Source organism: Exserohilum turcica, assembly GCF_000359705.1.
Source record: "Exserohilum turcica Et28A unplaced genomic scaffold SETTUscaffold_9, whole genome shotgun sequence".
NCBI classification, from domain to species: Eukaryota; Fungi; Ascomycota; class Dothideomycetes; order Pleosporales; family Pleosporaceae; genus Exserohilum; species Exserohilum turcicum.
In genome coordinates this window covers 102,311-118,258 of record NW_007360310.1, presented here as the reverse complement: position 1 = coordinate 118,258, position 15,948 = coordinate 102,311, and the positions used below count along the sequence as shown (strand labels likewise).

General features: G+C 51.5%; 6 protein-coding genes across 6 annotated transcripts; 1 reads left to right on the top strand and 5 right to left on the bottom strand.

Annotated features, from left to right (window-relative positions):
• Positions 1 to 982: 982 nt before the first annotated feature.
• On the bottom strand, positions 983 to 2,765 carry SETTUDRAFT_181893 (uncharacterized protein; the record flags this gene model as incomplete). Its single annotated transcript, XM_008033146.1, has 3 exons — positions 1,451 to 2,765; positions 1,156 to 1,388; positions 983 to 1,075 (listed from the first exon to the last, which is right to left on the bottom strand). Exons 1-3 carry the CDS (start codon positions 2,358 to 2,360, stop codon positions 983 to 985), a joined length of 1,236 nt encoding a protein of 411 aa, XP_008031337.1. The 5' UTR covers positions 2,361 to 2,765.
• A 618-nt stretch (positions 2,766 to 3,383) lies between these two features.
• Positions 3,384 to 4,098, bottom strand: SETTUDRAFT_35612 (uncharacterized protein; the record flags this gene model as incomplete). Its single annotated transcript, XM_008033042.1, has 2 exons — positions 3,384 to 3,617; positions 3,673 to 4,098. 2 exons carry the CDS (start codon positions 4,096 to 4,098, stop codon positions 3,384 to 3,386), a joined length of 660 nt encoding a protein of 219 aa, XP_008031233.1.
• Positions 4,099 to 4,955: 857 nt separating this feature from the next.
• On the bottom strand, positions 4,956 to 6,841 carry SETTUDRAFT_157682 (uncharacterized protein; the record flags this gene model as incomplete). The annotated part of the gene is made up of 5 exons (XM_008033145.1): positions 4,956 to 5,300; positions 5,349 to 6,259; positions 6,381 to 6,669; positions 6,727 to 6,750; positions 6,815 to 6,841. 5 exons carry the CDS (start codon positions 6,839 to 6,841, stop codon positions 4,956 to 4,958), a joined length of 1,596 nt encoding a protein of 531 aa, XP_008031336.1.
• Positions 6,842 to 7,276: 435 nt separating this feature from the next.
• SETTUDRAFT_157681 (uncharacterized protein) lies at positions 7,277 to 8,245 on the top strand (the record flags this gene model as incomplete). The annotated part of the gene is made up of 1 exon (XM_008033144.1): positions 7,277 to 8,245. One exon carries the CDS (start codon positions 7,277 to 7,279, stop codon positions 8,243 to 8,245), a length of 969 nt encoding a protein of 322 aa, XP_008031335.1.
• A 433-nt stretch (positions 8,246 to 8,678) lies between these two features.
• Positions 8,679 to 10,497, bottom strand: SETTUDRAFT_100338 (uncharacterized protein; the record flags this gene model as incomplete). The annotated part of the gene is made up of 2 exons (XM_008033143.1): positions 8,679 to 8,867; positions 8,929 to 10,497. 2 exons carry the CDS (start codon positions 10,495 to 10,497, stop codon positions 8,679 to 8,681), a joined length of 1,758 nt encoding a protein of 585 aa, XP_008031334.1.
• A 3,102-nt stretch (positions 10,498 to 13,599) lies between these two features.
• On the bottom strand, positions 13,600 to 14,302 carry SETTUDRAFT_166155 (uncharacterized protein). Its single transcript, XM_008033142.1, has one exon. It carries the CDS (start codon positions 14,230 to 14,232, stop codon positions 13,759 to 13,761), a length of 474 nt encoding a protein of 157 aa, XP_008031333.1. The 5' UTR covers positions 14,233 to 14,302; the 3' UTR covers positions 13,600 to 13,758.
• Between the last annotated feature and the right edge of the window lie 1,646 nt (positions 14,303 to 15,948).

The following is a 15,948-nucleotide window of genomic DNA, read 5'->3' as shown; positions in this document are numbered from 1 at the left end:
AAGTTGTAACATCGTTACAGCGCCCTTTTTTTTGCCGGCTTTCTTATCCTACACATGGACTAGTGGCGCTTAGTGCTGCATTCAATGCTTCTGTTTACTTTGCACTAAGCAAAACTTACTGGATATGGCAATCAGGGCTTGCTCTACACCTCACGTCCATCAGTAGAGGTCTCCTAACACTATTCCCTACTACTATGGCCATATCTGTTCTATCCAGGTATACCATGTACATACTTTCCTCTATCATACTCTTCCGTCATCTTCTTCTCCGTCATCTTCTTCTCCGTCGTGTCCCAAGTATCGGCTTAAGCCTACTCCATCAGAAAGACTTTCTGGAAATCTCCTCTTGGAGCCGACAGCATGCCAGTGGGTGTCCTTCATCTCGACCTTGTCGTTAACCATGGTTTGCTTAGCACCATCCTATTTCTCCGCCATCTCAAACTAGATGACAAATAATATATCCTCCAAACAATATAACACTACAAGATTTACTATTTCCTTTTTCCATGATACCCATGACGCAATCCATTCATACGCATATTCTCGTATCTATGAAAAATCGAGTCATTCACAGCACGGTTGTTTGCTCCATGGAACATTCCCCGCGTGTTGCCTCTGCTTTGGCTATCACGTCTGAGTACCTGCCGCTGCCCAGGAGCCCTGGGAGCGTATCATGAACAGCTTCGCATCAACAAACAAGGTAATAATATAATAAATTTAATTTATAGCTCTTCTGCTTCCAAGTCCCTAATAACATTAACCATAGGAAACTGTATTTTCTCTTTTTCTGCTCTTCATCATATCACGCCGCGCTGTCTGTACAACCCTCGTCGCTACAGAGCATATATACAGTCTTGATTAATTTATTTACAACAAATAGGCGGAATTACAAAAGGTCTTGCTTTTCTTTTCTTTTTTTCTTTTTTGCAATGACGTACGAGTTCACCTAAATAGATGGAGATCATGTTGATGGGTACACCTTTTACGGGGAAATCTTGTACGTTAGACGTCTCGACTTTGCGATGAACGTGTTGATTGCGTCGTGCAGTCTTGCACCAGGAGCTGTGATGTTCATCTATTCCACTACGTTAGTACCTGTCTTTATCCATGTAAAGGATGAAAAAAAGACGGACGGGGCTAAGAGACCAAACGTACTTCAGGCTGACCATCTTGCGTCGCAGCACGACGCACAATGTTTCTTTCGCTATCAGTCATGTACACGGGTATATCTTGATCATCGTCATAACGAGAGGAAGTGTTCGAGATGGGCCTTTTGCGTTCATTGGACCGTGCTTCTCGGGCATATTGTTCTGCTAGCGCTTCCTCGCGTTTTCTGTTTCGTCTTCCTACAAAGAAGATTGCGGCTGCAATGATCAGGGTTATGACGCCTGTGCAGAAATCGTCAGATTGTCTCAGTCAATGAGCCAAGACATGAAAATGGCCAACTTACCTAGGACACCAAAAAGAACAAAGAGAGACCTCGATAGCGGGGTCAGCCCCGTTCGCCGATTACCATTAGATGCACTGGCGAAGCTGGAAGGCGTGGGCACAACCGTTGGTAGAGGAGGCGTTGACGGTAGCAGAGATGCAGTTATGGCTTCTGCCGTTGTAAAGCTGGAAGAAGAAAGCAAAGCAGGCGGTGTAGCCTGCTCTCTTAAATCTTCCGATTTCGAAAAGAGAACAAAGCTGCTGATTGAGGGTAGGGGAATTTCACTAAACGAAGGCGCCGCCGTCGTAGTAGTAGTAAGCGTAGTCGGTGTTGGCCACGCAAATCCTGGACCCATTTCAGAGCTGGATGTGGTTTGCGTTGGGGCTGAAATGGTTTGCGTCGAAGTCATAAAGGTTGTTACAGTGGCCCATGAGGTAGAAGGAGAGTCCATAGGAAGGAGAGATAGGGCCGCAGCATCCAGTGACGGTTTCGGTTGGGTCTTTCCTGGCATCTTGTTGGCCAAGTCTTCAGGATCGGCTTGGTTCACGCCTGGGAGGACTCCTGATTCGGCCAACGACGTCATTGGCGACTTTGACGGTACTTGTTGAGTGCTTGTGCTGTTGGCTATCTCCATGTCCACTCGGCCAGCAGAAGATGACGGCAACTTGGATCGGGGTGGTTGTGATTGCTCCAGTGACGGACTCGCGAGTCGAGACGAAGGTAGTGGCTGTAGGTTTCTCCGCGGTGATTTGGGTGGAATTGCATTCGGATTCTCGAGATGCACGTTGACGTTTCGCTGGCCATGGTGTTCCATCTCGCTATCCGTCTCTTTCCGTTGTGTAGCCCTTGCAGCCTTACTACTTCCCATGTCTTGATGACCACGGTGTGCCAGCACCGCTAACTTATCATCGTGTGTGCCAACTGCAGCCATGGCAGTCCATAGAAGAACTATCGAGCTGGCGCTTCAAGAAATGTGATGGGATGGCAGGTGACCAAGTGTCAGATTCTCGACAGGTAGCATAATTCCCGTGTATAAGAGCGCAATGCCAAGCCACAAGAGACGTGCCGAAATGGGGGAACGTTTCGGCACGGAGTACACCCATGAACAGTGGTTGGTGTAGGAAGCGCTTGATAGGTCTTTTTGCGGCCAAAGATAGCATAGTTGATCCCTGTAGCACAAGGCTTTGCAAGTGACTTGAGACCAAAGAGGTGACCAAAGAGTTGGTCCATTTTATGCTTTTTGGTGACGAGTCTTACTCCGTGCGGACTCTCCAAACGTGCGATTGTTTCGAGGGGCAAGCGAAACTTTGGGGGCGACTCGAAACGTAGCGCATGCGGCGGGATCTTCAACACCGGTCTGAGAAAACATACGACCCAGAGCCCGCATGGCGCCGGAAATGCGAGACTTGAATGCTGTCAATGTACAAGTTGTCGCGTAGCAGCTGTCCAAATAGAGTGCTGACAAGAACTTTCAGTGTGTAGCTGGTGATTGTCATGGTGGCGCTGGTGGCGTTGATGAAGGCTGTCGATCCGTCCGCATGTCCGCATGTCCGCTTACTTAGTCCCGCTGCAAGACCTGTTGGACGAAATGTTTCGTCTTCTGGAAGCGATCGATCCAAAGCAAAAAAATATTGACGCAGGGGACGTTGATGATCTGAGGCGACAAGGCAGAATCTTTGGGTCCACGGGCCGCGGCAGATCAACGCTAAGTGCGGGAACAACCGTGCGCCCTGCCACCGCGTCATTCACCTCACGTGTGGGCAAGGTGCATCCATCTCAAGGCGATGATGGCAGGAAAAGAATTTCACCCCGCAAATCCTTCATTGAAATTCGATAGATTTGTTTCGTATACACGTTCGCATGAGGCACACATGTGACACGTGCCCACCATCATGTGCCATCTTTCGGCTTTCACGACGTTGGTTCCTTTTGTTCAACACTCTCCTCCCACCTCCTAGCACTTTTTCCAGGAGATGTTCAGTATCTGCCCAAATGCAGCGTCTGCAGAACTACCTTGAACATATCCGTTTTTTCCAGAGGTGCCTGCGTCCACGGTAGCTGAGAGGCTGATCTGGATCTTTGCGTCTTTTCTCTGACATATTGTTCCTTCACTAACCGAGCTCTCACCATCCTTATGTAGGAGGAAATCTTCTTCGAATGGGCCCTGGACAATCTTCTGGATGTTCCCCTGTAAAAGACACGATCAGCGCGAGGCAATGCACGCACAGTAACGAAGCATATACCTTGCCTTTCAAATCTTGGCCGTCGAGAACCCACTTCCATCGACTCTCGATAGTAGCATTGACACCCTTTTCGAGCAGCACGTACCCCCTAAAATCAGCCGAAGTAACATCAAAGGCCCAGCCCGGAGCTGCCATTCCGATGCTCACTCTGCAAAACGCGCGTTTCTTTGCATTTCCGGCTTTGGGCCCGTCTGCAGCCGAGAACTGATCAAAAAGGAGGGTTATGGCAGAATAATCCGAGGCGAGCAGTGCGCTCACTGTGCCAGGCCGACAACCACTACTTCCGTCGAGCGTTACTTCAAGGGATACCAGAGAAACTCCACCTGCCGGTGGTACAGTGGGCGCTGCCTGAGAAACTGCTGCGGGAACTGCGGATGCGAGCGCTGCAAGGAGAGCAAAGAGCAAAAAGAAAGTCAGAAAACACATGGCATCAACTCACGACGATCGGCCTACAAAACGCTTTCGAGACAAAGGTCAGGCCTTATACTGTCGCAGCATGATAACAGATGACATTTATCATAGTTCGCGCCGTAAAACAATTGCTTTGATACCGCCATGTTGGTTGCGGCTGAAAGAGCAATGAACGCGCCTCAAGTATGCAGTAACATACTACAGCCTATGTTGCGTGGAAGGGCTGCGATTCGCATCAAACGCGATGCTTACAATCTCGCGCATATTAGGCTAGAATCGCATTCAAATGGAACATCGAGTGCCGAACATCGTTCGCACGTATGCACGTATTTAGGCTATGTACATGGTCAGCTCAGCACAGAGTCGATGGCGTTTCTTATTTTATTCATATATGCCGGTTCAGTTGTACATACTTGGAGATGTTCGAAGGCGCGCGTTCTTGAGATATGACGATCATGAAGCTGCTCAAGGGTTATGATGACGTGGTGTCGGTATCAATCTACTTAATTTACAAGGCGGCAGTGCCTTACTCGTCAGAAGGCTCCAAAAGAAACATGCGAATAAGCTGAATCTCTATAGCTAAAGATGAGGCGAGGTGATAGAAGTCAAATTCATGTGCACTGGCAAATGACAGTGTAAGCCTACTGCGCGAAGCAGGTAATGGTGGCTATTGCCATCAAGTGGTGTCTCCTAGATGCCCTATAGTAGTTGACTTCAGTAGCACACTTAAATATCAATTGCACTAACTCCATTGGGTCTTGGAGGAATGTAGCCAAAAGATTTTCATTTTTGTCGTGCATCTTGTATTGTTATCGCGGCAGGCGTGACTCAAAAGTCACGTGAGAATCCAATTCATCCTGATCAAAAGATCACTAAACAGCCTCAGTCCGCTGTGAAGCGACTTTGTCGAAACGCTCACTCTCTCTCGTCCCTTTTTCTTTGTCTGTGTCTAAGATGAACTCTTGTTGTCTCTTGAAGCCAAACCATTCGTCCAGTTGGTCCATTCGCAACCCTTTCGTCTCCGGTATGAAGAAATAAGCGTATATCGCAGCACCTATAAGACAGGTTGCGAAGAATGCATAAACACTCCACCCCATACTTGAGAACATAGACGGCAAGCACTTTGTTACGACTAGCGTCCAAATCCACACGCTAGCAGCAGCCCAGGGTCCGGAAACAGAGCGTTGTGAAGCGGGAAAGATCTCCGCTGAGATAATCTACAGAAAGTCAGTAAGCTTGTTATACACTGGATAAGAAAATCTTACCCAACAGGCGCCATTGGCGCCAAAAGACCAAGCTGCGCCGAAAAGCATGATAGAGGCGGTGGCTGCTTTGCCGCCAGCGATCATGGATGCCGACATTGACTCCCCAATAGTAGGCTTGCCCAGTGCGATGTAGATAGCAAGATAATACTGGCAGAGCGAGCAAATAACTGAAGAAACAATCCAAGGCCATCTGCGACCAACCATGTCGATAAACCAAGTAAAATAAATGATGGAACCTCCGGCTTTGGTGACGCCATAAATTCCAGTGTAGAAGGTGACGTCAGAAAGACCAATGGACGTGAAGATGGTAGGAGAATAGTAATTAATTGCTGCGGCTCCAGACCATGCTTGCCACATGAACATGAGAAAGACAAGGAGAAATCTGTTACGCATGCCCGGCATGGCGGCCTCGCGTGCGGCAGCTTTGACGGTGTTGAGAAATGTAGGGTGTTTCTCGCCTCGGAGAAGTGTGGCCCGCTCTTTGGCAATCTCGGTTTTAATGTATTGTACGTCTTGAAGAACATATTCATGATCTTCTGGTAAGTTTCGGAAATAGCTGTATGATTTCAAGGCGTCGGCTTCTCGACCACGTTTCAGCAGCCAGGTCGGCGACTCTTTGAGAACGGGAATCATAAGAGCCAGGAGGCCAGCTGGAATGAGCTGCACGGCCATGGGTATCCTCCAGGCAATAGACGTTTTTGTGTCCATGTTGTGAACGATTCCATAGTTGATCCAAAAACCTATGACAGCGCCGGTTTGGTAAAATGACTCGAAGAAACCAGTCAGACGGCCGCGGATAGCAGATGGCGAGATTTCGGCAATGTACGTTGGGCTTACAGCAGCTATGCCGCCTACTCCCATGCCAGTGAAGAAGCGGCCAGCAAGGACGAGGCTGAGTTGGTTTCTTGGAACTGATTTAGAGAAAAGTCAGCGTGCTATGGTAAAAAAAAAGACTAGATTGTTTGACAAGCTGTAATAGGGAATGGAGCGTTGCAGTGGGGGCTTTCACCACAACACACATGATCTGCTCACCAGTGCACATGACAGCGCCAACACTGAATATAGCATCTGAAACAATGACGGTCGCCCGTCTGCCCAGCAGCTCCAGGAAGGGATACATGCACAGTGCTCCTACGAGTCCTCCAGCCGAGTAGATGGACGTGATGTTGCTGGTGATGTCGTTCTTGTTCTCCTTGTTGATTTCAAAGTCTCTCTGGAACGACTCTTGCGCAATCGTTGTCCCAATAAACGCACTGTCATAGCCATATGCAAGAACGCCCATGGAAACGACGAGAGCAGCCAAGTAGACGCGCCAGTTGTACTAAGTTGGCGTTAGAGATTGCATCTCTTCTCTGCAACAGGTCGCTCTGAAACTTACCACTTCAGGCGGAGTGGGCCGGTCCTGCGAAAAGCAACAATGTCAGTCGATGCGTACGAATTGCAGCGATGTTGGTGAAGTCACATACCTCGGGCGCCCTTGCGAAACCGCCCATGGTGCTGCTGTCGTAAGCCGAAAACGAAAAGCGAAAGTGACCAAAGCAGACAATAGGACAAGAGTTGTGTGCATATGGCTATGCTGCCCGCAAAACCGGGGTACCCCATACTTTTCAAGCCACTGCCACTGACATCCCGACGAGTCACGTGATGTGTTCTGCCCCAATATAAATCCATGTGCCGCTAAGTCCCAATGGCAGCTAGTGCAGGCAGGACCCGCAATAACGCGTTAGCGCAGCCGACACGCGAGCGCCACATCGGCTCGGCTCATGCGGTGCTTGTCAGCAGCCGATGCCGTAACACCTTGGGCGCAGGCTCCGCGCCTATCTCTACTACAGAGGCCCTCTTCTCTTCTGCATTTTGCATCAGTCCCCCCCCCCTGCTTTCAACAATCGATACCCTCGAGTACATGCATACGCATACATACAGTCATCATGCCATCCGCAAACTCCACCCCTGGTGCCGCCAACTACGCCTTCCCTCCAGGCATACACGTGCCATCTCTAACCTGGTTCCAATCCTCGTCTTCGCAAGATATCGACTGGGCTGTCCAAGAACAGCATTTTGAGTTCCTGGTTTCAAGTGGCCTCCACGGAATCGTCATTGCCGGCACAAACGGCGAAGCAGCCACCCTCTCGTCGACCGAAAAACGCCAGCTCGTGCAAAGTGCACGCAAAATCGCCGAAAGGCTGGGCCGCGCTGACCTCCCCATTACCATTGGCGGCGTGGCCGGCTGCACACGCGATGCCATCCAGCAGACAGTTGAAGCAAAGGAAGCAGGTGCATCCTATTACCTTGCGCTTGTGCCGTCCTACTTTCACTTTGCCATGGGCCGAGATGCCATTTTGGCCTATTTTCAGGAGCTCGCTGATGCCTCACCTGTTCCAATTGTGCTGTACAACTTCCCAAACGTAGTTGCGGGTCTGGACCTAGACTCTGACATGCTGGAGATTCTGGGAAAGCACAGCAATATCGTAGCCGTCAAGCTTACATGTGGAGGAATTGCCAAGGTTGCCAGGATAAGTGCAGCGTTCCCTCAGTCCGAGTTTGTTGCCCTCGCTGGGCAAAGCGATTGGTTAGTACCGGCAATGATAGTCAATGGCGTGGGAACAATCACTGGTGTCGCAAACCTTTTCCCCAAGTCCTGCTTACACATGTATCACCTGTACAAATCCGGAAAACTGGCCGAGTCGTCCGCTCTTCAAGTTAAGCTCTCCGTCGCCGAATTGGGCTTCGGAAAAGGGGGTATCAACGGTACAAAGTATGTTGTTGCCCATAAGAGGGGGTACCCAGAGAGCAGTGCGGACTGCAGAAGGCCATACCCAAGGTTCACCGATGATGAGAAAAGACAGTGGATTGTGAAGCAGGTTTCGGGGTTGGATGAGTTGGAGGCGTCGCTGTAGACGTATCGTCATGGTACACCAAGTCAAAGATTCATTCCAGGTAAAATCTCCGTGATTCTAACTTGTATTCGAGAATAGTCGGACGGGGGAGAAAATCCGGTTAAATGTGCCAAATGCCGACCAGGAGACGTACCACGCCAGCGTCTGCAGTACACGTATGCATGCATAGTTGACGCAAGAAGTCAAGGTGAAGGGGGGAAAATACATACTGAAGCGGTCAGCACCTGGGCAATGCCAATGTCGACAAAAGGCTTTCATACCTCTCTCGAATCCCCTCAGGCCTTGATCCGTCCTCCATCCTCACCGGCCCAGAGTGAGCAGAGGACATTTGGCTTTGCCACAACCACAACTGCCGTCCATGCTCCCCACGCTTTGCGCACGTCATGACTTGGAGAGGTTGCGTGGAGAATGTCTGCAAACCTACCTCGATCCCTCATACAATTGCAAAATGGTCAGGCGATGAAAAAAACTGCGAACTACAGAGCCGAGCGTCTACCCTCTTCTGACTCTCATCCTGTCGCCGTTGTACTTCTTCAAGCAGGTCAGCTGTAGCCTTTGCATTTGTGGCTACGCCAAGTCCCCGTATTGCTTCAAGAATCCACTTTCGCTCTTCGACATCCTCCTAAACATGTTTTTAGTAGCTTCATTCCAATATCATCCAAACAAAGACCATGGCGACTTACTTCCTCACAGCCTGCCATAAAAAGCGGCCACAACACATTTACCGGCAGACGCTCATCGGACTGCGTCATGAGATGGCACAAGCGCTTGATGTTTGCAACAGCGTCAATGACATCTTGGGTTTTGGGGTATTGAACATATGCAACGCGGTGGAGATGCAGGAAGGAAGCGTAGTAATTACATAGGTATGTGCGAAACCCTTGGGTGAGTGCGCGTGCCAGGTTCTTAGCCAGATGCTTTTCAGTCAGGTTTCCGGCTATGGCGTGATCCATCAATATTGGACGTTGGCTGTAAATGGTGTGCAAGTCCTTTGAAATCTGGGCAGCCAGTGCCATGACCTCTGTCTCGTCTTCGACAGTACCACGACTACGATGCCAGGGATCGATGCGTGTGATGCGGCCAGCAACAGAGTGGATCTTGTGAAAAAAGACGATGCCGGGTCTGTACAAGACGTCAAAAAGGATGTCCTCAATCTCAAGGTCAGACGTCTCTGGCTCCAAGCCGGGGATGGCGGCAGGCGAGGCATCGAAGAGGGATTCGTCTGTTTCTGCGAGAAACAGTCCCTCGCCCCCAGCTGTCGATACGGCGCGTGCATCGAGGAGACGCAGCCAGGAGATCAAGCGACGCTCAGGAAGCGAAAAGGTCTTGGACTCTGCGTTTTGAATAAGGTTGTAGGCTTCTCGGAGGTTGGCATGCGCTCTGGTGAGGGTTTCTGTCAACAGATCAATGTACGTCAGCAGAAAGAGGGCAGCGAGCACATGTCTGAGCCCATGGCTGGAGGCCCCGTCAGCCTTGTCAGCGGGTCGTGCTTCTGCGGAGCGGCTAGGCAGGCGGCTGAAGGCCTTGTCGTAGAGCAGTCTCCAGTCGACCTTTGCAGCGTCTCCGCCCAGGCCGCCGCGCTGCATCTGCATGGCGGCAAAAGCCATGATTGCACTCTTGACGAGGGGCGATTCGGCTGCCATGGTGGCGAAGAAGGCGCGCGTAGAGGACCACTTTGGGCCGATCTCTACGGGCGTCAGGATAGGGGGCATGAGCATCTGGAGAAACGAGTTGAGCAGCAGCTCTTCGACGGCGTGCCCGTTGGGCGCGCTCTCGGTGGAAAAGGGCGACGACGTGCACTCTGCGTCGGGCCGGTAGTGGCGCGGCTGGCTTCTGACGGCGGGAGCGACTTCGACCAGCGGGCCTGCGGACTGATGGGCATCGTGGAGTTGGTAGATGGAGTCGGCCGCGGGCATGGCGTCAGTGGGCCACGCACTCGGGCTCAGCAGCATGGCTTCGTCCCAGACGCCCATGCTGAGCGGGCCGGAAATGTCGAGGCTGTAGCCATAGGCATCCAGCGGCAGCGAGGCCGAGGCAAAGGACGGATGCTGGCCATGGGCAGCACTGGTCACGAGCGAGCGGGAGGGATGCGAGATGCTGCTGCTCCGCGCGGGAGCTGGACGGTGCCAAGTACAGTCAAGATTCAAGCGCTCGCAGTGAGAACAGCGCGGGCGGTGCTCGTTGCATCGTACTTTGCGCCTCCTGCCGTCATGGTCATCAGTGTCTGTGCCTCGCAGCTCGTCGTGGCTCATGTGATGTGTACCTGCACGCGTTGCAGCCGTTCTTGGACCGCGCAGGGCGAGGCTGGGGGGGCGACGGTTGCGAGGCCGGCGCAGAAGACGACGCTGGCGGGTGTTGTTGCTGGTGCTGGTGTGGTGGCTGCGACATGTGCAAAGGTAAAGGTGCAGAGTTGGATGCCTGAGACGGGAATAGCGATGGATTGAGGGAGGGCGACGGTGGGAGATGGCCAGGGTGCACTGAGACGAGAATGGGGCACATAGTAAATTTGCGGGGGCCAATGGCGATGCCCGCTAGCGAGTCAGGACGCCTTCGGGGCGCGCATCATGATTTGCATCTTGTTGAGAGCCTCCAGCTGCTCGCTGCCGCCGGGTCGACGGCTGGGCTGCGAGGGCGCGTGCTGCTGTGCGTGGGTGTGCTGAGCTGTCTCTCCCCGCCCGTCTCGAGTGAGGCAGAAGTCGGAGAGCACCAGAAGAAGAGGAAAACAAGACACACATAATATCACACCAGCGATATTGCTGCAAGTGCCTGCCACGGGGCCTCGAGCTGAGGCATTAACGCCGAATACTCCAGTCAGATGTATCCACACAAGTACCTTCGATGCCTCCGTTTATGCTAATGGCCAAAGGCCCCAGGGTTGTCCCGGCCCCTCCTACATATTTCCTACTCTCCCTCTGCACGCTCAAGAGCTTTCCAAGTAGCATCCAGCGAGCCATCTTCGGCACCAGGCAAGCACACGACCAAAAACAGCCACTTCACCAAGCAAATCCGGCCATACAGGTTCAAGGCTCTGGAGGGCGCCATGCCCATCCTCAGGGAGAGAATCGCACACGCAACTATGATGCCTGTGCTCTAGCACCATATGACTGTGTCAGCCATCTTGCCTACATTCCGTAGTTCCATATACATGGCCTTTGCGCCTGTTTCACAGTCCCCCAATCAGGTTGACATGGTGTTGGGAGCTGTAACAACACTGGAGAATGGACCTGACTCTCCTGCCTACCTATCCATGCAATTGCAGCTACTCATGAGCTATAAAAGGCGGTGAACATGGCAACGACAGAAATCACCAGACAACATGACCACCCAATCTCCCCTCCGAGGCCCCCAGCCTCCTCCAAACGAACCCAACAAAGGAGAGACTAACACCAAGGACAGCAAGTGACACCGCCATTTCCACCATATCCACTGGAAGAACATGCCTGCGGCCAAGTCAGTCCACAATGGCCAGATCGATAGACAAAGACATGAAGTCGGTAGCAGACACAGTGACAGCGACGGCAGTAGGCTAGCTTGGCCCCACAGCCTTGACTAGTGCAGCACAATGGGAACATGAGTGTGTTGAGGCCAGCTGTCCTTGTCATGGGCAACAGATTTTCCGCGCGAATCCGGGTCAAAGAGTCAGCAGGTCGGCCATCGGACGAGCAGGCGTGGCACGAGTACTGACAGTAGCTCTCCAGGGCAGTAAAGCTCTTGCCACAGACCTGCGTGTGGAATCGAACAAATCGCACAACGTTTTCTTGAAATCAATCATCCTACTGCAGCTCTGGGCAGCAAGAGTTCAGAGGTAGTTTGCGACCGGACATGTATGACTCGTGAGAATAACTCCGGATATAGCACCGGCGGATATCGAAGACATTTCGAGCTCTTGATCTGAGGAGCCTAGGAAGATATCCTCGCCTAGATTAGTAAAGGGGAACATATACCCAAGAGAGAACTTCGGATGGAGGCAGTGATAATACTCATCACACCGCTTGCAAGGCAGCAGTAGCTTCAATACAAACAAATCTCGCGATTGATTTCCACGGCGCTGGAGCTTTTGCACATGTAGAAATCTGTCGACGCGAAAGGTATGCATGGGAGCCACTGTCTTGTGGTTTGAAGAATTTCCAGCTACTGCTCTGGCCCTGAAACGTCCAAGACGCATACATAAAAGTCAAGGATTGGAGTTCAATGTGGATAGACAGCTATGGAAGCCACAGGATTTCGCACCACCCTATCCAATGTCCTACGACCTACTTATCCATGTATTCATTACATAGCTCTCGAATATGCAGTGGTTGAATGAATAAGCCACAAGGTACAGCGATTCAGGCATGGGGGTGAAAAGACTCTACGTGAAAGCTAAACTAGAACATACTATAGTCTTAGGACGCCGTGCGCCTCTTCCCGCGCGCCACTGCCTCGGATTTGATGTACCCCAGTTTTGTCCGCTGATCAGAACCAGCTCAACGGCTTTGCTATCGCTTCCGCAGTCAGCAAGTCCGGGGTGCATGAATCTAAAAAGGTTTGCAGGGTGGCACAGTTTTGTCCAGAGGGGGTCGGTTGACGCCCAGTACGGGAGCGTTCCTGAAGATGCGTGTCGGAGGTTGCACTTCGGCTAGTGTGCGCATATTCGACTAGCGACTAGGGTGTGGTACGGTAAGTGGCGACGGCATTTCCGATGGCGGAGGCTCCCGTGGGAAGGGGAAGGCGATAGGTCAGATTAAAGCTACTAGTTTGAGTTGCGTCTGGCTGGGTCGTGGGCTGAACAGACAATGCTCGAAACTGCTATGTTGATTGTCACGGCAGCAAAGATGAAGATATGCCTGAACTTTCATGTCAAAAACCAAACAATAGATGATCAAGGAACATAGAATGACCAAGGCGGGAAAAATGACCATGACATCATGGTCACAATGCGAGTCTTTCACAGTCTATCGACTCCGAAGAGCACGAGTATCGATGGCATGAGAGGTGCGTGGAAATCATGTCATTGGAATAGCGTTGACCTCATATCCAGGGTAGGAAGAATCTCCCACATGATGGCGCATGTTTGCCTCGAGTGTACAAAGTCATAGAAGCTTACGGCTGCTGGATTTGCTCCTGAATGTAATATGAATACTCTTGTTTCTACACAGATGGCAGATGATGAGTCTCCAAAAGACGCTTGCTGTCCTCTTCGGAATAAACAGCCCAAATGCCAGTGCAGCACCATGTTTGGTTAATCCTGTCACTGTGCAACTGTCACATGGCATTTGTACAGTTTCATGCTCCCGACAACAAGAGCCATCGGGTAGGATTCCTACGAAGCGGGCCTGCAACTAAGATGATAGCACGGTTCGAAAGTTTGACATGTTGGATAGAGACTATATTCGGCAGGGGTAGAAACGGACACATGGATTGGAAGACTAAGGGTATCAATTTGTAGCCAAGAGAAAGCTGTCTACCCCTCGCACATGGCAGTACACAAGTCATACTGCTGTCACAAGAGGCAAACCACAAAACGGCGCTTGCTAAGCCTTGGTGTAGGCAGGCAGGTCCTCAGAAGACTGGACTCTGTTGGCAGCCCTGGCCTTCCTGCGGTCTCGGCGATCCAGCTCCCTTGCCACAGCCTTTGCTAGTTTCCTCCTCTCCTCGCGCTCCTTCTGCTTCAGGACATCTGCCTTGCCCTTGCCCATCCAGACATTCCTAAACTCCTTGCGGAACTTGTGGTTGAAGGAAATGTCCTTGTCGGCCTCCTCTTCGGCCTGGCGCTTGCTGTGCTCCTCCTCATCCTCGGTGTCATAGTAGTCTGACTCGTCGTCGTCTTGGGCAACAAGCCGGTTGGTCTCCGACGACTCGAGGCTGACGGCGCGCTGGTTGCGGGCCTTGTCCCAGGCTTTGGTGCGCGAGTATGCGACGCAGCCGGTTATGCTGACCACGGTGAGAAATGGAAAGGACAGGAAGAGTAGCATGAAGATGCCGAAGGCGATGAGATCTTCGTCCATGGTGATGGTGTTGACGCGTAAAGTAGAGGGTTAGATTGTGCGAGTTGGAGTGGGGAGGTCGAGTGTGGATGAGTGGAAGAGAGAGCAGCCTGCGTGAAAGGGAGTTGTTGCCACTGCCAAGCCCCAGTGTGGCGCAGCAGCTTAGGTGGGCACTGCACGTGACGATCCACGAGGAGCCATGCACGTGCCCTGCAAAGCCGAAGTCTGAGACACCATCATGTGGGCGCTGTTTTTGCGAAATCAGCATGGGAAATAGGGCACATCTATAGACATATACTACCATGCTGGAGCAATCTTCATGCTGACCTCCTGGAGAACATGCATCGTATTAGCACATGTGCTAGCAGCCGCACGCTAATAGCTTTGCGTCCGCGGTTCGGGAAGATGCCCTCTCACCACTATTCCCAGCGCCCCACCCCCCCTTGCACTTGTGACATTTGTGGCCATGATCTCTCTGCTATATCTAAAAATAAGGAGCTATCTCTATTTTTTGTTTTTAATCCTCCCAGTCTCAACACGGCGTGAAAATGTAGTTTTTATGTCCAGGTATGCTTCAACTATGACTGTGTTGGTATCTAGTAGGATGATCATGAACATCCTTCAGAATGGGGGAAGCAAGGTTCTCTTCTCTCTTTACAGCGGCTGCGTCCGGAATATTGTCAATGCGCGTGGCTCTTGCACGTGATGTCCACGTGTACTTGCAGCTGCTTTAGCGACTCCCTACACCTATACAACTCAGCCGTGGCATATGAATAATAATAACAATCATAACAATGGACAAGTCGACCGCCCTGAGCCCGCTATGATGCAATCGACTGAGACATTTCGCCCCAACACTCCACACCCCTCCACTTCTCTCGAAATTTCTTCCAGCCCACTGCAACGATCCCCCTTTCCCTGTCAGTGCTGAAATTGTCCGAGCAGTCGCATCATACTACCGCTGCGCCTGTACGAATGGGCCCAAGCTAGCCCGCTATACTGACTCACTGCCTAAAGTCCGACTGCATCGAGCAAAAGACAGCGATGCGAAGCTGGGAACAAGATCAGCGGATCGCCCCGAGGTTTGTCAACATGTGCTTCCTCCTATGTACGTATGAGAATGCAGTGCATGCGTAGCAGGGGCTTATTAGTATAGCGCGGCTCTCCTTTCAGGAGAGCAACCCAAGCTTTTCGGCCCGTACTTACGCCTTAGCCGGCTTCTAGGCGTTGTCACACCACCCCCTGCAAGGAAATCCAACCACACTAGCACTAGCCCCCCTCGCATTAGAGGGACTGCCCAATTTCTCTCGACGACATGGTTCTCGTATTAAGCCAATCTTAGAATACGGCCATGCTGGGGCCATACCCCCCTTGTAACGCGTGTTGGAGTCATGTAAAATATATAACGTATGTGGCAAGCGAGCGCCGCAGGCAAGCGAGCGCCGCACCCCACCAAACCTGCGCACCTCTATAAGCCTGTAGTTCCACCACAATATAGTTGTTTTACTACATATTAACATAATAGATTAAGCAGTACCTAGAGTATCTTTCTTGCACGTACGCGAGTTATGGCCAGTCTCTCTGCACCTACTACAGCGCGCCAAAGCCTGGCGGCTAACACCTAATCGCTCTCCTCTCTGACGCTCTTCATGAGCAATCTGCTGATTAGCCTCGCGCTAAGCGAGTAGATCCTCTCCAGCTCCCTTTGTAAGTACTCCTCGCTTCTGTATCCGCTTT